We start from the raw sequence: 24471 nt of genomic DNA on the forward strand, positions 1-24471 counted from the left end.
AGTGCCTTCTCCCCATTAGCAACTCTGATGGAGTTGTCCTTGTAGTTGGCCATCCTATAATCAAACGGTGAAAGTGTCTTACTAGGCCTGAACTGAGTGTGAGATCCTGTCTGACTAATTTAATTGAGGGTTTTGACAGGTGATGAAGCATATTGATTAGAGTAATGCAATGGATGAGGGTAATATGGACTTCAAGAAGGCCTTTGACAGGGTTCCACATGGAAGACTGGCCCAAAGGATAATAGCCCAGGGGATCCAAGGCAAGTTGGCAACTTGGATAAAAAAATTGGCTTACAAATGGGAGGTAAAGGGTGATGGTAGAACGCTGCTCTGGCCTGTGACCAGAGGAGTACACAGCAATCTACGGTGTGATCCTTGGTGCTTGTCATGTACATGACTGAATGTTAATATTTTAATTAGAAAGTGTGATAGTGCTGTAACTTTGTTGTTTTGTCCTGGTTTCCTTTAAGAGAGACATTGAACGAGAAGTTATGAGCTGGCTGGTTAAGAACATTTGAATAAACGACTTCGGAGGCCTCGGAGTTTTTTTTTCACAGCTTGAATGGGTGTGGCCAGCTCACATTGATTAGGATTTCTGGGTTTTGGTTTTTCAGTAGCATCAGAAGCTATTGGGGGTGTCAACAGAGTTGGAAGCTTCAGTGAATGCCTCCTCGTTGCTACTTTCCCTGAGTTTGTTCTTGATAGTGTCTCCTCCTGGATTGGAGAGCTGTATGTGAGAATCTGTGTCGGAATTTTCCTGCTCTTCCATGGTGTGTTTTTATGGGATGTGACTATACTGGAACAGTTCATTGGTAATGGTTACTGTATCCATTATTCTATTCAGTTTTCCAAAGAATTAGGTTATTCTAAATTACTCTTTCTTTGATTGTATTTTAACTGCAATCTTTAAATAAATTCCATTTTGCTTAATGTCAATTAGTTTGACCAGTGGCACTGCATCTGGAATGGATATTTTAAAAGTTTTCTTTAAAATAAGAAATAAATATGGTCTAGGCTACATTCTTAAAATACTTTGAGTGGGTCTGGTTTGGTCAAGAGTGGGGACTTTTTTTGGGATCAAAATCCTTAATTTCCTGTTGAGTTTAGGATTGTTGTACCCAAAGGCTGTGAGGGGCTATTGTTAGTGTTGGTTATTTCAGGGGTTGAATTCAGTTGGTTTAAACAGGGTGTGCCTTGGGTAGTCATAGTTCTTTCAGCCAATAAGAGTTTTGTGTGGGAGTTTTACAGCAAATCAGCAAAGCAAAGCTTTCTGAATTGTAATGTTACAACACGGGGGTAAACCTCCCCTGCTAATATTGACACAGATAAGAATTATTCCGTACGGTAATCTGTGAACATTCGAGAGGCCAAGAAGTATTTAAAGTAAAAATGACAACTTTATTTCTTAAAGTATAACAGAGAATAATTAACTAACAACTATTTACAAATCATGGCTCTAACATATCTTTTACTTTCCCTTCTACAATACGAGTCAGATAAAACCCCCAAGTAAGATTTACCACGAAATTTAAATGTCAAAATCAGGCAGCTGTCGAATCTTCTCTTTGTATCTTCCTCTGGAGATTCTCTTCTGAGGATTTCTCTTTCATTAGTCATTGATAGATAAAGGTACCTTTAAGAGAGCTTTGTTTCAGACAGTCTGTACATGCTGAAGGCTTGGCAGTTCTCTCTCAATTGTTCAATTTTCTCCAGTCTTATACCCCCAAAGCATCGGATTGTGTCATTGGCTTTCATGATTGTCAACATACTAAATTCAAACTGGATTGGAGTCTGGTTTCTTTGGGGATATAATTTAAACTCTTTGGCCCAATTCAAATTTGTTCTTGTCTCCTGGCAACCAGCTACCCTAGCTGTTTGACCAAAAGGTTACATTGTATCTTGTTCAGAACTATTGGTGCTGTTAGGAAGTTCTGCTAGCTTTTAACTCTCTTAAAGGTTCAGTAACTCTTAGACCTTCATAACTGTAAACAAATTGGAGTTGGGTTTGTCTGTGTCTGAGAGAAAATGGAATATATTTGCAGCAATCATACAGCATTTATGGCTGTCCAGAATTCCATTGGAGTCATTAGAAATGTCTAAACTTCAAATGCAAATGAAACAGCTTGAATTAGAGGCAATGGGAGGGGAAGAAGAAGATAGACTCACCCTGGCAGAACAAATGGGAAGAGAAAAGGAAATGAAACAGTTAGAATTACGCTTAAAAGCACAGGAAAATGAAAAATGGGAGGAAGGCCTTAGCAGAAGAAAGACAGAAAGAGGGAGGAAGAAAAACAGAACGAGACAGAAGTAAAGCAAAAAGTGGGAGAGAATGACATTTGGAAGTTTGCAATTAGAGAGCAAAGTCAACTTAAAAGGGCGGAGGTGAAGATAGAATGAAGGTTTAAGGAGAGCGATATTGATGGTGAACAAACCCACTGTAGCCAAAGGCCTGTTGGAAATCTGTTTAAATATGTCCAAGTATTGCCTAAATTCGACGAGAAGGGTGTGGAAGTCATTTTCTGTTCATTTGAGAAAGTGGCTAAACAAATGAAATGACCGTTGTGGGTATTGTTGATCTAACGAAAGTTGGTTGGTAAACCAAATGAGGTATTTGCATCACTATCAGAAGAGGTATGGGGGAAGTATAAGGAAGTGAAAAATGACACATGAGCACAGAGAAAGTTTCAGGAATCTAAGAGAGACCCTGGCCAAATGTACACTGAATCATAGAATCTTACAGTGTGGAAACAGGCCTTTTGGCCCAACAAGTCTACACCGACCCTCTGAAGAGTGTCCCATTCAGACCCATTCCCCTACCCTATTGCTTGACATTTAATCCTTACTAATGCACCTCACCTACACGTCCCTGAACACTATGGGCAATTTAGCATCACCAAATCACCTAACCTGCACAGCTTTAGATTGTGGGAGGAAACCGGAGGAAACCCACGCAGACACGGAGAGAATGTGCAAACTCTACACAGGCAGTCACCCGAGGTTGGAATCGAACCCAGGTCCCCAGTGCTGTGAGGCAGCAGTGCTAACCACTGAGCCACCTGAGTTTGAAAAGATCTAACAAGGTCACTTTAATAGGTGGATAAGGACATTGAAAATAGACCAAACATATGATGCGCTTAGAGAGAAGATTATTTTAGAGGAGGTCAAATATTCACTACCTGAAGTGGTAGAGCAGAGTGTGAAAGTTGCAAGTTTAGCAGCTAAAATGGCCGACAGTTATGAATTGGTTCATAAGTCAAATGTTGGGTTCTGACATCAATTGCAGAAATCTCAGATGGTAAGGGAAAAGGAGATCAGATATTTGGAAAACCTCAGACAGAGATAAAACCAACACCTTTGATGCCCATTCCCATATTTGAGGAACTTTTTAAAGGTCTTAATTGCATAGGACCACCGCTTAAAGCATACAATGGGAATCAGTATTAATTGATCATAATGGATGTGTCCACTATATTTCCAAAGGTCATTCCATTATGCACATCACAAAAAGATTGTCGAAGAGGTACTCAAATTTTTCACTAGATGGAGACTACCCCCCAGTGATTCCATCAGCTCAAGGGTCAAGTTTTACATCAAAAGTATTCAAAGAAGTTATGGAATAAAACAATTCAAATCCATTGTGTACCATCCAGAATCTCAGGGAGCGTAGGCTGAGAAGTGGCAGATCGAGTTTAATTCAGATAAATGCGAGGTGCTGCATTTTGGGAAAGCAAATCTTAGCAGGACTTATACACTTAATGGTAAGGTCCTAGGGAGTGTTGCTGAACAAAGAGATCTTGGAGTGCGGGTTCATAGCTCCTTGAAGGTGGAGTCGTAGGCAGATAGGATAGTGAAGAAAGTGTTTGGTATGCTTTCGTTTATTGGTCAGAGTATTGAGTGCAGGAGTTGGGAGGTCATGTTGCAGGTGTACAGGACATTGGTTAGGCCACTGTTGGAATCTTGTGTGCAATTCTGGTCTCCTTCCTATCGGAAGGGTGTTGTGAAACTTGAAAGGGTTCAGAAAAGATTTACAAGGATGTTGCCAGGGTTGGAGGATTTGAGCTGTGGTGAGAGACTGAATAGGCTGGGGCTGTTTTCCCTGGAGGGTTGGAGGCTGAGGGGTGACCTTATAGAGATTTATAAAATGATGAGGGGCATGGATAGAATAAATAGACAAAGTCTTTTCCCTGGGGTGGGAGAGTCCAGAACGAGAGGGCATAGGTTTAGGATGTGAGGGGAAAGATATAAAAAAGACTTAAAGGGCAACTTTTTCACACAGAGGGTAGTACATATATGGAATGAGCTGCCAGAGGAAGTGGCAGAGGCTAGTACGATTGCAACATTTAAGAGGCATTTGGATGGGTATATGAACAGGAAGGGTTTGGAGGGATATGGACTGGGTGTTGGCAGGTGGGACTAGATTGGGTTGGAATATCTGGTCAGCATGGATGAGTTGGACTGAAGGGTCTGTTTCCATGTTGTACATCTCTATGGCTCTATTAGAACAGTAGTATCAAACTTTTAAAAGCATATTCGGGTGTTGTATATCCAGAGCATCAGGATAAAGGAATTCCATTTTGTACTTTTTGCAATTAGGGATGCATCAAATGAATCTACCAAATTCAGTCCATTTTAATTAATTTTCCGACATGAGGTGAGAGTACCACTGAAATTACTTCAGGAGAAATTGGTGAGTCAGAGTTCAGAGATCACATATTTGGAGTATGTGTCAAATTTTAAGGAAAGATTAAATAGAGTGGGCGAGTTGGCTAGACAACACTTAAAAGAAGCACAGCATGTGATGAATGAGGAAACAGACAAAACAATTAAAAATTTGCAACTTTGCTCATGGAGATAAAATATTAATGTTGCTTCCAGTGTGTGAACCTTTCAAAGCAAACCATGCTCCAAAGGTATTTTGATAGGGAAGGAAAGCAAAAGGAGAATGTGTTTCTGGTACAACGCAGAGTGGAGAACAGGTTAGGAGGATTTTGATTCGGACATTCCTCAAATTAGGTTGGACCATGCAGAAGTTCTCAAAGATTTGTTCAAATTATTGAGTTGACTTCCAGAGGAAAATTGAAATGATCATGAAAGAGGTATCAAATTGCTTATATATGGGAATAAGATGGGAAGCACTCATCTAATTATGCATGATGTAGATATAGAAAATGCTGTTCCAATTAAGCAGCACCCTTATAGACTTATCACTGTCAAGTTGACAAAGTTCAAAAAGAGATTGAACGCATAATTTAAGTAAGTTGCAGTGACTGGAGCAAACTGATGGTAACGGTACCAAAACCAAATGGTACCCAAAGATTATGTGTGGACTACAGCAAAATCAATGCAGTTACCAAGTCTGAATCATACCCCATTCAATGTTTAGAAGGTGGGGCAAACAACTTATATTTCTAAGTTTAACTTACTCAAAGGACACTGGCAGTTATCGATGTTCAAAAGAGCGGAGACTATTTTGACTTTCATGACACTGAATGGGCCTATCAATTTAAAGTCGAGAGTGTGGTGCTGGAAAAGCACAGCAGGTCAGGCAGCATCCAAGGATTAGGAAAATTTGGGCAAAAGCACTTCATTAGGAAGGGCTCAACACTCTCGACTCTGCTCTCCAGCATCTGCAGTACTCACTTTCGCCTGTCCCAATTTAAAGTCATGCCATTTGCTATGAAAAAAATAACCAACCATATTTCAAAGACTAACCAATAAAGTCATTTCTGGTTTAATTAATTTTGTGGCGTACTATGATGACCTGAAGATCTTTAGTCACACCTGGGAGGAACAGTTTCAGCATCTATTGGACTTCATGAGGCAGACTTGGTGATCAAGGTGGTTAAGAGTGAGTTTGCAAAATCCAAGTCACTTTGCTAGACCATGTTTGTTGGACATGGACAGGTGACCCCACGGGATGTGAAACAAAGCTTATTGGGGAGTTTCTGATCTCATCGATGAATAGAGCAGTAGTAGGATTCCTGAGATTGAGTGGAAGTTCATACCGCATCTTAGCAATGTGGTTCCTCTACTGACCCACTTACTGAAGACATGCGGGAAGTGTCAGTGGATGGCGGATTGTCAGAGGCATTTGACAGTCTGCAAGCTGCATTAACCACTGCCCCAGAATTAGCCACACCTAATGACCCAAAGTCATTCACGTTGACTAGCAACGCAAATGCTGTGATGTCAGTGCTTTCCTTTTACAAGAAGATCGAGAGACCTATTGGATCTTCTTCCAGAAAATTGAATACTCAGCAACAGAAATATTGTATATTTGGAAAGGAAACCTTGAGCTTGGTATTGTCAATACACCATGTGAACATTTATATCACCAGCAATGTGACTGAGATAATTGTTTCTACTGATCACAACACTTTTGGAGAAATTTAAGGATAAAAATTCCAGATAGTTTCAATGGAATTTATTACTGCAGCTATTCAATTTGAAAATTATACACGTGGCAGGACGAGAGAACATACTTACTGACATGTTGTCACACCTTTGAGGAGAATCAAGCATAATATTTAAGAATATATTGATCACATTCAGCAGAGACACACTGGATGCATTTGAAGAGAAACAAGAATGTGGAAATTGGACAGTAATTTGCAAATGTGAAGCTTTTCTGGTTCTGTTCATAGAGTCATAGACTCATAGAGATGTACAGCATGGAAACAGACTCTTCTGTCCAACCCGTCCATGGCAACCAGATATCCCAACACAATCTAGTCCCACCTGCCAGCATACGGCCCATATCCCTCCAAACCCTTCCTATTCGTATACCTATGCAAATGCCTCTTAAATGTTGTAATTGTACCAACCTCCACCACTTCCTCCGGCAGCTCATTCCATACACATGCCACACTCTGTGCCAAAAAGTTCCCCCGTAGGTCTCTTTTATATCTTTCCCCTCTCACCTTAAGCCTATGCCCTCTAGTTCTGGACTCCCCAACCCCAGGGAAATGACTTTGCCTGTTTACCCTATCCATGACCCTCATAATTTTGTAAACCTCTATAAGGTCACTGACGCTCCAGGGAAAACAGCCCCAGCCTGTTCAGCCTCTCCCGATAGCTCAAATCCTCCAACCCTGGTAACATCCTTGTAAATCTTTTCTGAACCCTTTCAAGTTTCACACATCTTTCTGATAGGAAGGAGACCAAAATTGCACGCAATATTCCAACAGTGGCCTAACCAATGTCCTGTACAGGTGCAACATGACCTCCCAACTCCTGTACTCAATACTCTGACCAATAAAGGAAAGCATACCAAAAATCCTGGTGGAAGATTTTCATAGGAAAGAGAATGAAACTGATAGGAGAGAACGCTGAAGGTTATCAGGGAACACTGGACCTGGAAAAGGGCTCAGTGCTTCCCATGGCATTAAATCTTCATTTGTCTTGTTCCCTTTAGCCAAGGTTTCGTTTCTCTGTTCAATTCTATCAGTGGGGCTTTATCACAGACAAAAATGTGGAACCTTATAAAGGCTACAAACGGACTCATGGCGAGGTTGTAAGAAACACCTGCAGTGGGGAGAATGAATGGGAGGCTGTTGTATGCAGCAGAAGGTTTGGGAAAAACAGGCACCCCAAACAATCGATTCACACCAGAACGTTTCACATTTTGCATCGTTAAGACTTTTCTTTCAGCAAATATAAAATAATTGAGAAACTAACCATAGGAGTGGATGAAAGACTAAAGGAAGTATATTTCACTCCTATCCGGCAGGCAGGATTTTGAGACTTCTGCTGTCTCTGTTTCTTCCAGTCCTCCCATTGTCTTCACTTGTGCGATGGGTACTGTTCGTTGTAACAAATGTTATGGACCAGGCCAGCTCCCCTCAAAACATTTTAAGAAGGTAGCCCACACTCTAACGTTTTCTTATTTTAAATGCAGATGTGTAGTGGGTGTTCCAGGTGGGATGCAGCTGGTCAAACCACTCAGCTTTAAGCAAAACAGAATTGATATTAACACCACAGTTGAAACTCGAACAAAAGAAAGCAAATTTAGAGCAACTTAATGATTGGAAAACTGAATCGACCTGATACAGCAACTTGACTAAGGAGCCGTTCCAATCCAGTGACATCCCACAAACATACCTCTTGGTAAAAAAAGGTAAATGGAAACACAGATTCTTACAGGCAGGAGGGAACAACTTTCAAAGAGAAACGTCAGTCAGGAATCATCTGCTGAAGCTTGGAATCTTTCCTGGACTCCAGCATCTTCGAACTGCTACAGCTAAATCAAACTGGAAAAAAAAACTGAACTGGGAGAACTGACTACTCCTCTGCCATTGTTAAACAAGGCTCTTCCCAGACCCCTCGGCATCTGCTTTTAAGTTAAAAAAAGTTAAAAAGTTAAAAACCCAAGGACAAAATAACCTTGTAAAAGTGACAGCATTATCACACACCTCTATTCAGAATATGAACATATGTATTGCACTGAGGGCAGGAGAGACAGGGATGCTTTCAGCTGCTACGTTTATGAATTGATCGAGTAACTAATGTAAACGGATATTTTACCGCACTCTTGAAGTGCTCTCTGAACTTCGACTGAGTCACTCCATAAATAAATGTGTTCGTGCAGCAACTTAAATTCCGAAGCATAAATCCAACATGTCGCAGAATGTATTCAGAATAATTATAATCCCTGGGATCTATGCCTGTAATGTTATAATATAAGAATTCCATAACATGAATCATCCAAAGAAGTATGAAGCTGCCAGAGAAGGTGAAGAGTAAAATCACAGACTTCCTTCTGCTCTCGATCTTTGGGTCTCTTTGATGCTCTCCCTTGCTCTGACCTCTCAGTGTTTTGCGGACTCGACTGGCTCTTAAAATGTGTCGGACTGTCAGAGCATTGAGCAACAGTATTAAAGCAAATGGGAGCAATGGGGTTAGAACTGTGTCAAACCAGTCAAAACCCAGCCACCCAGGCTGAGTGAGGTAACTTGACTTTACAGAACAAAACCATGGTATATTGTCAATGATCACTTCAGGTTCATATGTAAAATAGAAGGGGATGTTTTTTAAACAGAGTACACTGCAGGTTGTGGCAAGCACCACAGCTGCAGTTTTCTCTGTGCAATATTTTGTTTTTAGCTTCTGGCAACAAATAAGCACAAATCGATCGAAGGAGAAAGAGATGGTGAACCAGACAGAAGAGTCGGTGGCTGCACAAATCATGACGTAGATGGCACTACACACTGGGGTGATGTCCAGGAAGGATCCAAAGAAATAATAATAACGAATCCACCCCAGTATGACCTCAGCAACAATAACCAGTAGATCTGCTGTTGCCATGGCCACCAGGTAGTGAGTAGTGCATGAGGAGAGGCCACAATTTGCCTGAGACAGGATCCCATTGGCCACTAAATTCACTGCAAAGAACAAAGAGAGATTGGATATTATTGATCAACATTTCCCAGCATCATCTGCACTCCAGGACATCACTGCAGGACTTTCTGAGACTAATGTTCTCAGACCTATGATTTTTGCATCTGGACAGGAGGAAGGAATGAGGACAATGTAGTTATTCCCTCTCAAAGACAATTCTTGGGAAGGTACACGTGGAATTTGAGCATGTCTTGGGGATGATGAGGAACATAAAGTGCAGTGGTAAATCAGAGGAAATCAAAATAATTGATAAGTGACTTGAACTGATATTGCAAACATTTTGGAAATATGTTGCCTGGTGACAAAACCTGATTCTGGAATATCCCAAGATTGAAACCTCAGCTCTGCAGAAATTAACATTTGAACATACATAGAGTGAGGATAAAGAATTCGTGAGGGCTTGCGTTAACAGACCATGCAGACGGGTGAGGTCTGCAGATGCTGGAGATCAGAGTTGAGATTGTGTGGTGCTGAAAAAGCCTTAACGTGCAGGGTGTGTTCATTCCCTAGAGGTGAAAGGAGACTGAAACTCAAGAACAATACTTTGTAATGATACATCAATCAATGAATAACTGAGGAGCACAGAGCAGGGGGAAGTGACGACGACCAGAGAGGCAGCCGGGAAGGAAAGCAGTGAGTATACTCACCCTTCGACGCTAACGGTCATTTTGAGTGCGAGCAGCAGCTAAGGTAAGACTGTTTGTTTTAAAAGTACTTACCGGTAGCGGGCAGCGGTGTTTTTTTCACTCTCTCTTCACAGAAAGAGCGGGAGCAGCAGGGGAAGTGACGACGACCAGAGAGGCAGCCGAGACCCAGAAGCAGGTAGAGCGTAAGCTTACCTGGGTAGGTTTGTTTCCCCTTTAAAAGCGCGCAGCTGAAGAACCCGAGGCACTACGGAGGTAGTGCCTCCCACCCGCCCTCCTCCTCTAACCTAATAATAAGATCCGTTGTGGTAAGTAGGTAAGTGCTGAATTTTGCTTGTTGTATTCTTTAGACCCAGTTTTGTTTTAAAATAAAGGTTAGCTTTAGAGGGATGGCAGTGAAGGCAGTGCAATGTTCCTCCTGCAACATGTATGAGGTGAGGGATGCCATGGACATCCCTGCTGATTACACTTGCAGGAAGTGCACCCATCTCCAGCTCCTCCAAGACCGTGTTAGGGAACTGGAGCTGGAGTTGGATGAACTTCGGATCATTCGGGAGGCAGAGGGGGTCATAGATCGGAGCTATAGGGAAGTAGTAACTCCAAAGATGGCAGATAGATGGGTGACAGTGAGGGGGACTGGGAGGAAGCAGCCAGTGCAGGGACCCCCTGCGGTCGTTCCCCTCAAGAACAAGTATACCGTTTTGGATACTTGTGGGGGGGACGACTTACCAGGGGTAAGTGACGGGGCTCAGGCCTCTGGCACGGAGCCTGTCCCCGTTACTCAGAAGGGAAGGGTGGAGAAGAGCAGAGCAATAATAATTGGGGACTCGATAGTTCGGGGCACAGATAGGCGGTTTTGTGGGAACGAGAGAGACTCACGTTTGGTATGTTGCCTCCCAGGTGCAAGGGTACGTGATGTCTCTGATCGTGTTTTCCGGGTCCTTAAGGGGGAGGGGGAGCAGCCTGAAGTCGTGGTCCATATTGGCACCAATGACATAGGTAGGAGGAGTGCTGAGGATGTTAGACAGGCTTTCAGGGAGCTAGGTTGGAAGCTCAGAGTTAGAACGAACAGAGTTGTTGTCTCTGGTTTGTTACCCGTGCCACGTGATAGAGAGTCGAGGAATAGGGAGAGAGAACAGTTAAATGCGTGGCTACAGGGATGGTGCAGGAGGGAGGGATTTCGGTACTTGGATAACTGGGGTTCTTTCTGGGGAAGGTGGGACCTCTATAAACAGGATGGTCTGCACCTGAACCTGAGGGGCACCAGTATCCTTGGGGGGAGGTTTGCTAGTGCTCTTGGGGGGGATTTAAACTAACTCTGCAGGGGCATGGGAACCCAGACTGTAGCTTTAGGGTGCAGGACCTGGAGTGTAGGGAGGTTAGGAATATGGCATCAATCTTAAAGGAGGGTGCCTGTAAACAGAAGAGTGGCTTGAAGTGTGTATACTTTAATGCCAGAAGTATACGAAATAAGGTAGGTGAACTTGCAGCGTGGGTTGGTACCTGGGACTTCGATGTTGTGGCTATTACGGAGACATGGCTAGATCAGGGACAGGATTGGCTGTTGCAGGTTCCAGGGTTTAAATGTTTTAGTAGGGTCAGAGGTGGGGGTAAAAGAGGGGGGGGTGTGGCTTTGCTTGTCAAAGATAGTATTACAGCGGTGGAAAGGAAGATGGACGAAGATTTACCATCTGAGGTAGTTTGGGTTGAGGTTAGGAATAGGAGAGGTGAGGTCACCCTGTTAGGAGTCTTTTACAGGCCTCCTAATAGTCCTAGAATCGTTGAAGAAAGGATTGTGAAGATGATTCAGGAGAAGAGTGACAGTAATAGGGTGATTGTTATGGGAGACTTTAACTTTCCTGATATTGATTGGGAAAGCTATAGCTCAAGTTCGTTAGATGGGTCAGTGTTTGTCCAATGTGTGCAGGAGAGTTTCCTGACACAATATGTAGATAAGGCAACAAGAGGTGAGGCCATACTGGATTTGGTTCTGGGTAACGAACCAGGCCAGGTATTAGAACTAGAGGTAGGTGAGCACTTTGGGGACAGTGACCACAATTCGGTGATTTTTACTCTCGTGATGGAGAGGGATAAGTGTGTACTACAGGGCAAGAGTTATAGCTGGGGGCAGGGAAAGTATGATGCGTTGAGGCATGACTTAGGATGTGTGGATTGGAAAAGTAGATTCCAAGGCAAGAGCGTAATTGATATGTGGAACTTGTTCAAGGAGCAACTATTGAGTGTCCTTGATAAGTACGTACCTATCAGGCAGGGAGGAAAGGGTCGTGTGAGGGAGCCGTGGTTTAATAAGGAATTGGAATCCCTTGTTAAATGGAAGAGGGCGGCCTTTGTAAAGATGAGGCGTGAAGGTTCAATAGGGGCGATTGAGAGTTATAAGGTAGCCCGGAAGGACCTGAAGAGAGAGCTAAGAGCAGCAAGGAGGGGACATGAAAGGTCCTTAGTTGGTAGGATTAGGGAAAACCCTAAGGCTTTCTATAGGTATGTTAGGAATAAAAGAATGACTAGGGTAGGAATAGGTCCAATCAAGGATAGTAATGGGAAGTTGCGTGTGGAGGCTGAAGAGATTGAGGAGGCACTGAATGAATACTTTTCGTCAGTATTCACTCAGGAACAGGACATTGTTGTCGATATGAATACTGAGGCACGAATAAGTAGAATGGATGGCTTTGAGATATGTAGAGAAGAGGTGTTGGAAATTCTGACAAGGGTGAAAATAGATAAGTCCCCTGGGCCTGATGGCATTTATCCTAGGATTCTCTGGGAAGCAAGGGAGGAGATTGCAGAGCCTTTGGCCTTGATTTTTGTGTCCTCTTTGTCTACAGGAGTAGTGCCAGAGGACTGGAGGCTAGCAAACGTGGTTCCCTTGTTCAAGAAGGGGAGTAGGGATAATCCTAGTAACTATAGGCCAGTGAGTCTCACTTCTGTTGTGGGCAAAGTCTTAGAGAGAATTGTAAGGGATAGGATTTATGCACATCTGGATAAGAATAATGTGATCAAGGATAGTCAGCATGGTTTTGTGAAGGGCAGGTCGTGCCTCACAAACCTTATTGAATTCTTTGAGAAGGTGACTAAGGAGGTAGATGAGGGGAAAGCGGTAGATGTGGTATATATGGATTTTAGTAAGGCGTTTGATAAGGTCCCCCATGGTAGGCTACTGCAGAAAATAGAGATATGGCATTGAGGGTGAGTTGGAGGTTTGGATTAGGAATTGGCTGGCTGGAAGAAGACAGGGGGTAGTAGTTGATGGCAAAGGTTCATCTTGGAGTGCCGTCACTAGCGGTGTTCCGCAAGGATCTGTTTTGGGACCATTGCTGTTTGTCATTTTTATAAATGACCTGGAGGAAGGGTTAGAAGGTTGGGTGAGCAAGTTTGCAGATGATACGAAGGTCGGAGGAGTTGTAGACAGTGAGGAAGGATGTGGCAGGTTACAGCGGGATATAGAGAAGCTGCAGAGCTGGGCAGAAAGGTGGCAAATGGAGTTCAATGTAGCTAAGTGTGAGGTGATTCACTTTGGTAAGAGTAATAAAAAGATGGGGTACTGGGCTAATGGTCGGATACTTGGTAGTGTGGAAGAGCAGAGGGATCTTGGTGTCCATGTACACAGATCTCTGAAAGTTGCCACCCAGGTAAATAATGCAGTGAAGAAAGCATATGGCGTACTGGCTTTTATTGGTAGAGGAATTGAGTTCCGGAGTCCTGAGGTCATGCTGCAGTTGTATAAGACTCTGGTGCGGCCGCATCTGGAATATTGTGTGCAGTTTTGGTCGCCATACTATAGGAAGGATGTGGAGGCACTGGAATGGGTGCAGAGGAAGTTTACCAGGATGTTGCCTGGTATGGTAGGAAGATCCTATGAGGAAAGGCTGAGGCACTTGGGGTTGTTTTCATTGGAGAAAAGAAGGTTTAGGGGTGACTTGATAGAGGTGTACAAGATGATTAGGGGGTTAGATAGGGTTGACAGTGAGAACCTTTTTCCACGTATGGAGTCAGCTATTACAAGGGGGCATAGCTTTAAATTAAGGGGGGGTAGATATAGGACTGATGTTAGGGGTAGGTTCTTCACTCAGCGAGTCGTAAGTTCATGGAATGCCCTGCCAGTAGCAGTAGTGGACTCTCCCTCTTTATGGGTATTTAAGCGGGCATTGGATAGGTATATGGAGGATATTGGGTTAGTGTAGGTTAGGTGTGCTTTGATCGGCGCAACATCGAGGGCCGAAGGGCCTGTACTGCGCTGTTATGTTCTATGTTCTAGAAGAGATTATGCTTTAAAAGGTTGAGTTTTTGCATAGACCACCTCTACTTCGATTTGATGAGGTATTGGGACCAGATGAGTTATCCAAGAATACTGATGGAAGTGAACATGGATATTACAGTGGCACTATCCATAACTTTTCAGTTTTGCTGAGACACGAGGGTAGTACTAGAGAATTGCAAATGTCACACCCATGTTCAAAAAAAAAGGTTAGGTGAGCACCTGGAGATCAATCAGTTTAATTTCAGTGGTGGCTAAATTCCTCGAAGCAAGTTGTTTTAGGAATAAGTAATTCTGTAGATGGTTTTATTCATTTTGTTTGTATATCCTTTATTGGTCAGTGCATTGAGTATCAGAGATTGGAGGTCATGTTGAGATTGTACAGGACGTTGGTTAGGCCACTTTTAGAACTGCTTTCAGTTCTGATCTATCTGCTGTGGGAAAGAGGTTGTGAAACTTGAAAGGGTTCAGAAAAGATGTACAAAGATGGTGCCAGGGTTGGAGGGTTTGAGCTGTAGGGGGGAAGCTGAACAGGCTGGGACTATTTTCCCTGGAGCGTCGGAGGCTGAGAGGTGACCTTTTAGAGATTTTTTAAAATCTTGAGGGGCTTGAATAGGGTGAATAGCCAAGGTCTTTTTCCTAGGGTAATTGGAGATCAGTTTAAGTTGAAAGGGAAAAGATTTACATGGGACGTGAGGGGAAACTTTTTCACGCAGAGCCTGGTGCGTGTATGGAATGAGATGCCCGAAGTGGTGGTGGAGGCTGGGACAATCTACAACACTCAAAAGGCATCTGAAAAGGTACTTGAATAGGAATAGAGGGTTACAGGCCAAATGCTCGTAAATGGGACTGGATTAATTTATGATATCTGTTGGGCACGGATGAGTTGGACTGTTTCAGTGGTTAACATCTCGCGGACTCTGATGTTTTCAAAACAAAGAATTGGGATTTTGGAGTTACTGACAAGGCCAGTGAATATTTCCAAACTCCAGTTCAAAATGGAGGAGAGAATGTTCAACATTTTCAAAAGCTGCAGTCCATACAGTGATAAGCAGATATTCAGATGGGTAAAGTGGTTGGTTTCAAGGATTATCTTAAAGGACTAAAGCAAGTTGAGACATCAGGATGAAATTCCTGCTGGAGGCATAAGGAATTGCAAGAAAAGCCTCCAGTGGTGGTGGGATTAAATGCTCAGAAGACTGGAATGAGATGACTTCAGGTTTCTCATCAAGGGTTGTTCAGTCTGGAGGAGATTGCAGAGATAGGGAAGGACTTGGCCATGGTGAATTTTCAAGTTTGCTGCTTCTGAAACAAGCGCCATTTTAAGTCAATGAGCACTCCACAAGGTTGCTGGGTGAATAAGAGTTTGTAATTACGCACATAGGCAGCAAACGTTAGGACAACCGCAAGATTAGGGAGAGGTTGACGTAGGAGGCTGCCCGGGAATGCATTAGGATAGTTAAGTCTAGAAACAAATGGGTGCATCAGCTACAGGTATGCTTACGCTCTAATGGAGTTGGTCCCTGTTACTGTAGTGTAAAAAGACAGTCTCGGTGACGGTACAATGTTGTAGTTGGAAGCTGACCTCTTGGTCAAATATTACTTCAAAGGTGAACAGTCAGAATGAACCTCTGATGCTGGATTAGTGGTGCTGGAAGAGCACAGCAGTTCAGGCAGCATCCAATGAACCTCTGATGGGTGATAGTAAGAGGGATGGATCTGTGATGTTGCAGCTGGACAGGACATTGGTTAGGCCACTTTTGGAATGCTGCCTGCAATTCTGGTCTGCCTGCTATTGAAAGGATGTTGTGAAACTTGAAAGGGTTCAGAAAAGATTTTAAAGGATGTTGTCACAGTTGAAGGATTTGAGCTATAGGGAGAGGATGAATAGGCTGGGGTTGTTTTCCTTGGAGTGTCGGAGGCTGAGGGGTGACGTTTTAGAGGTTTATAAAATCATGAGGGGCATGGATAGGGTAAATAAATAAAGTATTTTCCATGGGGTGGGGGAGTCCAGAACTGGAGGTTTATGGTGAGAGGGGAAAGATATAAAAGGGATCTAAGGGACAACTTTTTCACACAGATGGTGGTGCGTGTGTGGAATGAGCTGCCAGAGGATGTGGTGGAGGCTGGTACAATTACAACATTTAAAAGGCATCTGGATGGGTATGTGAATAGGAAGGGTTTAGAGGGATATAGGCCAGATGCTGGCAAATGGGACTGGATTAGGTTAGGATATTTGGTCGGCATGGAAGGGTTGGACCAAAGGATCTGCTTCCGTCCTGTACATCTCAATGACGCAATGTCTGAAGGCTTGTAGCTTCAGTCTATTTAATGCTGAAATGGCAAAAAAATTCTCTTCATTTGGTATTGGATGTCAGATTAGTCATATCGACATGGAGTTGGAGATGCTGATGTTCACTTTGGCGGTTGCCTTTGTCCTTCTAGGCATTAGAGATTGGGAGTTTAGGTCAAAGGTAAATTGTAGATATATAAAATCCTCTCCTTTGACACCTGCCTCTCCAATCTCTCTCGGTCTCTCCTCCCATCAAGGGGCGTCTGATGTCACCCAGACCATGCGGGAGAATCCTTTCCCTGAAGGGCATTAGCGAACCAGTCAAGTTTTTACAACTCATCCATAAGCTTATCAGCTGCCACCTCTGCAAATTACCTGATCCATTCAACTCAGTCTCACAGCCTGCATCTGTGTTCTCACGGATTCTCTGGAGTTGCCCAATTATTGTGACCTGAATAGTACCAGATTTTGAACATGGAAGGAATAAGCATCATTCATAGTTGAAAGGGACTACACGTGTGAGGAAACGGTTTCAACCTCCAATAGGTACAAGGTATTTGCTCCCTGTGTGGATGAGGAATGGAGCTGTAGGGAGGCACATGTGGTACGTTGACTCAATAGTTAGCATAGATGCCTCATAGCGTCAGCGACCCGGGTTCGATTCTCGCCTTGGGCGACTGTCTGTGTGGAGTTCACACATTCTCCCTGTCTCTGTGTGGGTTTCCTCCGGGTGCTCCGGTTTCCTCCCACAATCCAAAGATGTGCAGGTTAGAGTGAATTGGTCATGCTAAATTGCCCATAGTGTTAGGTGCATTAGTCAGGGTTAAATGTAGGGTAAGAGGAATGGGTCTGGGTGGGTGACTCTTTGGAGGGTCGGTGTGGACTTGTTGGGCCGAAGGGCCTGTTTCCATACTGTAGAGAATTTAATCTAAAATCTAATAAGCCGACTGACCACTGTACTGTCGGACAGGAAACCATCCAAGAAGGAGGAGCAAAAAGACAAGTGGTAGTCGTAAGGTATTCTATACCTGGGGAATAGATAGCATCCTTTGTAAGCAGGATTGAGAGTCCCACATGGTATGTTGCCTGTTCAGTGGGGGACATCTCTGACCAGGGTGAAAGGATATTGGAGAGGGACAGGGAGGATTCAGTTGTTGCGATCCATATCAGCACACAAACAACATAGACAAGATTAGGAAAGAGGGCCTGTTTATGATTCCAGGAACTAGGAACTAAATTAAACAGCAGATCCTCAATCTCTGGATTACTACCCAAGCAAATTGACATGGGGTGGGAAAATAAAGGAAGTAAACATCTGACTAAAGGAATGGTGAGGGAAAGAGAGGGTTCCATTTCACTGGGCACTGGCTTCTGTATTGGAACAGGAGGGATCTGTACTGTTGAGATGGTCTCCACCTGAACTGAACTGGGGACCAATGTTCTAGTGAATAGGGTATTCAACAGGGACTTTAAACTAGAAAGTGGGGGAAGGGGGAGGCTACAACTCCAAGAAGTCATAATGGCTAAGGAGAAACAAAACAGATTAACGGATGGAAGTGGATTTAACTGTGTGGAAAAATATGGGAAAAAATGAAAAGAAAGGAGTGCATCTGGACAGGTATATGAATAGGCGAGAGTGGGCACTGCAGATGCTGGAGATCAGAGTCAAAATTAGAGTGGTGCTGGCAGGTCAGGCAGCATCCGAGGAGCAGGAAAAGCGAACGTTTTAGGCGAAAGCCCTTCATCAGGAATATACGAACAGGAAGAGTTTAGAGGGAGATGGGCCAAGTGCTGGCATGGGCGAGTTGGACTGAAGGATCTGTTTCCGTGTTGTACATGTCTATGGTTCTGACAGTACTCGACAGGTTATGAAAATCTCCAGAACATGCAATAGGACAGTGTGTTTGGAAAAGGTTAGGAATCTAACGTCAAGCACATCGCACAAAGGGATGACAGTGAGAAGAGGGACAGTAAATACAGGACTGAAGGTGTTGCCGACTGGGCCAGCATTTATTGCCCAACATCACATGACAGCCAGACCAGGGAAGGATGGCAGTTTCCTTATCAGTGAATCAGATGCGTTTTTGTTTTCAACTATCGACAACTGGTTCATTTTCATCATTACACTCTTAAGCACAGATTTTTATTGAATTCAAATTCCGTCATCTGCAGGATTCAAACCCAGGTACCCAGAACATTACCTGGGTCTCTGGATTAACCCAATCCAGCAATAATACCAGCAGGCATTGCCTCCCCACAAGTAACTACAGTCATTGACTTTGCTATTAATCATATCCAGTATTAAACCATGTTCTTTGGGGTCTCTTTCTGCTGATGTTAATAAGCTCTAACCCAGTTATAGAAATTAACATCTTGGATAGAAGTTGAACATATCTACTCTTGGTTAAACATTGGTGTGATGAGACTTTTTAATATCTTGCTTAATGCAGATTGTTTTTATTGTTGATTCAGAGGATATGGATATTGGCTAGTACAGCACTTGTTGCTCGTCCCCAATTGCCCCTGAAAGAAGGTGATGAGTTGCCTTCCTGAACCGTTGCAAGCCTTGTGATGTTGATGTGCCGACAGTCCCGATAGGGAATGAAGTTCCACAGTTTTGACCCAGTGTCAGTGAAAGCTCAGCAATATAATTCCAGGTCAGGATGGTACATGGTTTTGTTGGGAACTTGGAGGTGATGGCGCTTCCACTGTCTTTGTTCTTCGAGGTGGCAGAGGTCATGGTTATTGAAGTGCTGTGTAAGGAGATTTGGGCACTTTCTGTATTGCATCTTGTAGACAGTACTCACTGCTGTTACTGAGCATCAGTGGGAGGTGGGGGAGGGGGGGGGGGGAAGAGTGGGGGGGAGGAGTGAATGTTTATGTCTGTGACACCACCTGCAATTTCTCCTCCAAGCCTCTCATCATGCCGACTCAGAAACTTATTGCTGTTCCTTCACTGTCATTAGGTCGAAATCCTAGAATTCTCTCCCTAAGTGCATTATGGGTCTTCAGCACATGGCCTGCAGTGGTTCAAGAAGGCAGCTCACCGCCACCTTTATTAGGGCAACGTGGAATGGGCAATAAATGCTGGTCAGGTAAAAACAATAACTGCAGACGCTGGAAACCAGATTCTGGATTAGTGGTGCTGGAAGAGCACGGCAGTTCAGGCAGCATCCGAGGAGCAGTAAAATCGATGTTTCGGGCAAAGGCCCTTCATCAGGAATAAAGGCAGAGAGCCTGAAGCGTGGAGAGATAAGCTTGAGGAGGGTGGGGGTGGGGAGAAAGTAGCATAGAGTACAATGGGTGAGTGGGGGAGGGGATGAAGGTGATAGGTCAGGGGCGGGGGGAGGGTGGAGTGGATAGGTAGAAAAGAAGATAGGCAGGTAGGACAGGTCATGGGGACAGTGCTGAGCTGGAAGTTTGGAACTGGGGTAAGGTGGGGGGAGGGGAAATGAGGAAACTGTTGAAGTCCACATTGATGCCCTGGGGTTGAAGTGTTCCGAGGCGGAAGATGAGGTGTTCTTCCTCCAGGCGTCTGGTGGTGAGGGAGCGGCGGTGAAGGAGGCCCAGGACCTCCATGTCCTCGGCAGAGTGGGAGGGGGTGTTGAAATGTTGGGCCACAGGGTGGTTTGGTTGAATAAATGCTGGCCAGCCAGCAGTGTCCACATCCACAACAGAATGTTAAAGACATCACTTCCTGATGATTCAACACTGTCGACTCAGGAAGGACAGGAGCAGCACGTGCGTGTGGTCACTGACACAAAACCAAAACACACTATGTTTAAAAGACATTTAGGTAAGTACATGAATAAGAAATGTTTGGAGAGATATGGGCAAGCACAGTAAGGTGGGACTAGTTTAGTTTGGGATTGTGGACTGGTTGGACCGAAGAATCTCTTTCTGTGCTGTGTGACTCTATGACAAAGACGTAGGCTTTCAGAGAGAAATGAGATATTCTGGTATAAGCCAAGAGAAAACCAATGCGGTATCACAGACTCACTAAACAACTACATTATTTACAAGATTACCTCATGGGTAAGAGTGCTCCATTTTAATATTTAAAAGATGTTGATATAGAGTCATAGAAACGTTCAGCACAGAAACAGACCCTTTGGCCCAACCCGTCCATGCCGACCAGATATCCCAACCCAATCTAGTCCCACCTGCCAGTACCCGGCCCATATCCCTCCAAACCCTTCCTATTCATATACACATCCAAATGCCTCTTAAATGTTGCAATTGTACCAGCCTCCACCACTTCCTCTGGCAGCTCATTCCATACACCTACCACCTTCTGCGTGAAAAAGCTGCCCCTTAGGTCTCTTTTATATCTTTCCCCTGTCACCCTAAACCTATGCCCTCTAGTTCTGGACTCTCCCACCCAGGAAAAAAACCTTGTCTATTTATCCTATGCATGCCCCTCATAATTTTATAAACCTCTATAAGGTTACCCCTCAGCCTCCGACACTGCAGGGAAAACAGCCCCAGCCTGTTCAGCCTCTCCCTGTAGCTCAAATCCTGCAACCCTGGCAACATCCTTGTAAATCTTTTCTGAACCCTTTCAAGTTTCTCAACATCTTTCCGTTAGGAAGGAGACCAGAATTGCACGCAATATTCCAACAGTAGCCTAACCAATATCCTGGACAGCTGCAACATGACCTCCCAACAAGGGCCTGTTTCCACACTGTAAAGAATCTAATATAATCTCATTCCCATCCAGATGCTTATTAAATGTTGCAATTGTACCAGTCTTCACCACTTCCTCTGGCAGCTCATTCCTTACTTGTACCACCCTCTGCGTGAAAAAGTTACCCCTTAGATCCCTGTTATATCTTTTCTCTCTCACTCTAAACCTGTGTCCTCTAGTTCTGGACTGCCTCACCCTAGGGCAAAGACCTTCTCTATTTAACCTACCTTTGCCCCTCATGATTTTATAAAACTCTATAAGGAAAGCCCTCATTCTTCAAAGCTCCAGTGAAAACAGCTCCAATCTATTCAGCCTCTCCCTATAACTCAAGCACTCCAACCCTGGCAACATGCTTGTAAATATTTTCATAATCTTTTCAACTTTCACAACAACCTTCCGATAGGAAGGAGACCAGAATTGCACACAATGTTCTAACAATGGCCTAGCCAACGTCCTGCACAGCCACAACATTACCTCAATACTCTGACCAATAAAGGAAAGCATACCAAATGCCTCCTTCACTAACCTATCTACCTGCGACTCCACTTTCAAGGAGCTATGAACCTGCACTCCAAGGTCTCTTTGCTCAGCAACACTCCCTAGGACCTTACCATTAACTGTATATGTCCTGCTATGATTTGCTTTCCCAAAATGCAGCACCTCGCATTTATCTAAATTAAACACCATGTGCCACTTCTCAGCCCATTGGCCCACCTGATCACGTTCCTGTTGTAATTTGAGGTAACTTTCTTTGCTGTCCACTACACCTCCAGTTTTGATGTCACCTGCAAATTTACTAACTATACCTCTTATGTTCCCATCCAAAACATCTATATAAATGACGAAAAATAGTGGACCCAACACTGATCCTTGTGGCACTCCACAGGTCACAGGCCTCCAGTCTGAAAAACAACCCTCCACCACCACCCTCTGTCTTTTACCCTTGAGCCAGTTCTGTATCCAAATGGCTAGTTCTCCCTGTATTCCATGAGATCTAACCTTGCTAACCAGTCTCCCATGAGGAACCTTGTTGAACACCTTACTGAAGTCTATATAGGTCACGTCCACTGCTCTGCCCTCATCCATCCTCTTTGTTACTTTTTCAAAAAACTCAATCAAGTTCATGAGACATGATTTCCCACGCACAAAGCCATGTTGACCATCCCTAATCAGTCCTCGCCTTTCCAAATACATGTACATCCTGTCCCACACGATTCCCTCCAACAACTTGCCCACCACCGAGGTCAGGCTCACTGGTCTATAGTTCCCTGGCTTGTCCTTATCACCGTTCTTTAAAAAATGGTATCATGTTAGCCACCTCCAGTCTTCTGGCACCTCACCTGTGACTATCAATGATACAAATATATCAGCAAGGGGCCCAGCAATCACTTCCCTAGCTTCCCACAGAGTTCATTTTACATCTGATCAGATCCTGGGAATTTATTCACCTTTATGCATCTCAAGATATCTAGCACTTCCTCCTCTGTAATATGGACATTTTTTTTCAACATATCACCATTTCTTTCCCCACATTCTATATCTTCCATGTCCTTCTCCACAGTAGACACTGATGTAAATTACTCATTTTTTGGTACGTCCCCATCTCATGCAGCTCCACATAAAGGCTGCCTTGCTGATCTTTGAGGGGCCCTATTCGCTCCCTAGTTACCCTTTTGTCCTTAATATATTTGTAAAAGCCCTTTGGATTCTTCTTAACCCTATTTGTCAAATCTATCTCATGTCCTGTTTTTGCCCTCCTGATTTCCCTCTTAAGTATACTCCTACTGCCTTTATTCACTTCTCAGGATTCACTCAATCTCTCTTGTCTATACTGACATATACTTCCTTCTTTTTCTTAACCAAACCCTCAATTTCTGGATTAGTAGTGCTGGAAGAGCACAGCAGTTCAGGCAGCATCCAAGTAGCTTCGAAATCGACGTTTCGGGCAAAAGCCTTTCATCAGGAAACCCTCAATTTCTCTAGTCATCCAGCATTCCCTACACCTGCCAGCCTTTCCTTTCATCCTAAAAGTAACATACTTTTTCTGGGCTCTCATCTCGTTTCTGAAGGCTTCCCATTTTCCAGCCGTCCCTTTACCTGTGAACATGGGCGGCACGGTGGCACAGTGGTTAGCACTGCTGCCTCACAGCGCCAGAGACCCGGGTTCAATTCCCGCCTCAGGCGAGTGACTGTGTGGAGTTTGCACGTTCTCCCCGTGTCTGCGTGGGTTTACTCCGGGTGCTCCGGTTTCCTCCCACAGTCCAAAAGATGTGCAGGTCAGGTGAATTGGCCATTGCTAAAAAAATTGCCCATAGTGTTAGGTAAGGGGTAGATGTAGGGGTATGGGTGGGTTACGCTTCGGCGGGGCGGTGTGGACTTGTTGGGCCGAAGGGCCTGTTTCCACACTGTAAGTAATCTAATCTAATCTAATCTAATCTAATCTGCACCCAACCAGCTTTTGAAAGTTCTTGCCTAATATCCTCAAAATGATCCTTCCTCCAATTTAGAACTTCAATTGTTAGATCTGGTCTATCCTTTTTCGTCACTGTTTTAAAACTAATAGGATTATGGTCACTGGCCCCAAAGTGCTCCCCTATTGACACCTCAGTCACCTGCCCTGCCTTATTTCCCCAAGAGTAGGTCAAGTTTTGCGCCTTCTCTAGTAGGTACATCTACATACTGAATCAGAAAATTTTCTTGCACACTCGTAACAAATCCCTCTCCATCGAAACCCTTAATGCTATGGCAATCCCAGTCTAGTTTGGAAAGTTCAAATCCCCTACCATAACCACACTATTACTCTTACAGATAACTGAGATTTCATAAAGTTGTTTCTCAATTTCCTGCTGACTATTAGGGGTCTATAATACAATCCCAATAAGATGATCATCCCTTTCTTATTTCTCAGTTCCACCCAAATAACTTCCTTGGTTGTATTTCCGGGAATATCTTCCCTCAGCACAGCTGGAATGCTATCCCTTATCAAAAATGCCACTCCCCCTCCTCTCTTGCCTCCCTTTCTATCCTGCCTGTAGCATTTGTATCCTGGAACATTAAGCTGCCAGTCCTGCCCATCCCTGAGCCATGTTTCTGTAATTGCTATGATGTCCCAGTCCCATGTTCCTAACCATGCCCTGAGTTCATCTGCCTTCCCTGTTAGGCCTTTTACGTTGAAATA

The 24471-nt window shown here is 43.9% G+C and overlaps 1 protein-coding gene across 1 annotated transcript; it reads right to left on the bottom strand.

Moving 5' to 3' along the window:
- Positions 1–8469: 8469 nt before the first annotated feature.
- Positions 8470–23371, bottom strand: LOC140457167 (probable G-protein coupled receptor 139). The gene is made up of 3 exons (XM_072551228.1): positions 23333–23371; positions 16982–17057; positions 8470–9380 (listed from the first exon to the last, which is right to left on the bottom strand). Exons 1-3 carry the CDS (start codon positions 23369–23371, stop codon positions 8470–8472), a joined length of 1026 nt encoding a protein of 341 aa, XP_072407329.1.
- Positions 23372–24471: the final 1100 nt, after the last annotated feature.

Source organism: Chiloscyllium punctatum, chromosome 31 (assembly GCF_047496795.1).
Source record: "Chiloscyllium punctatum isolate Juve2018m chromosome 31, sChiPun1.3, whole genome shotgun sequence".
In the NCBI taxonomy this organism is placed as follows: domain Eukaryota; kingdom Metazoa; phylum Chordata; class Chondrichthyes; order Orectolobiformes; family Hemiscylliidae; genus Chiloscyllium; species Chiloscyllium punctatum.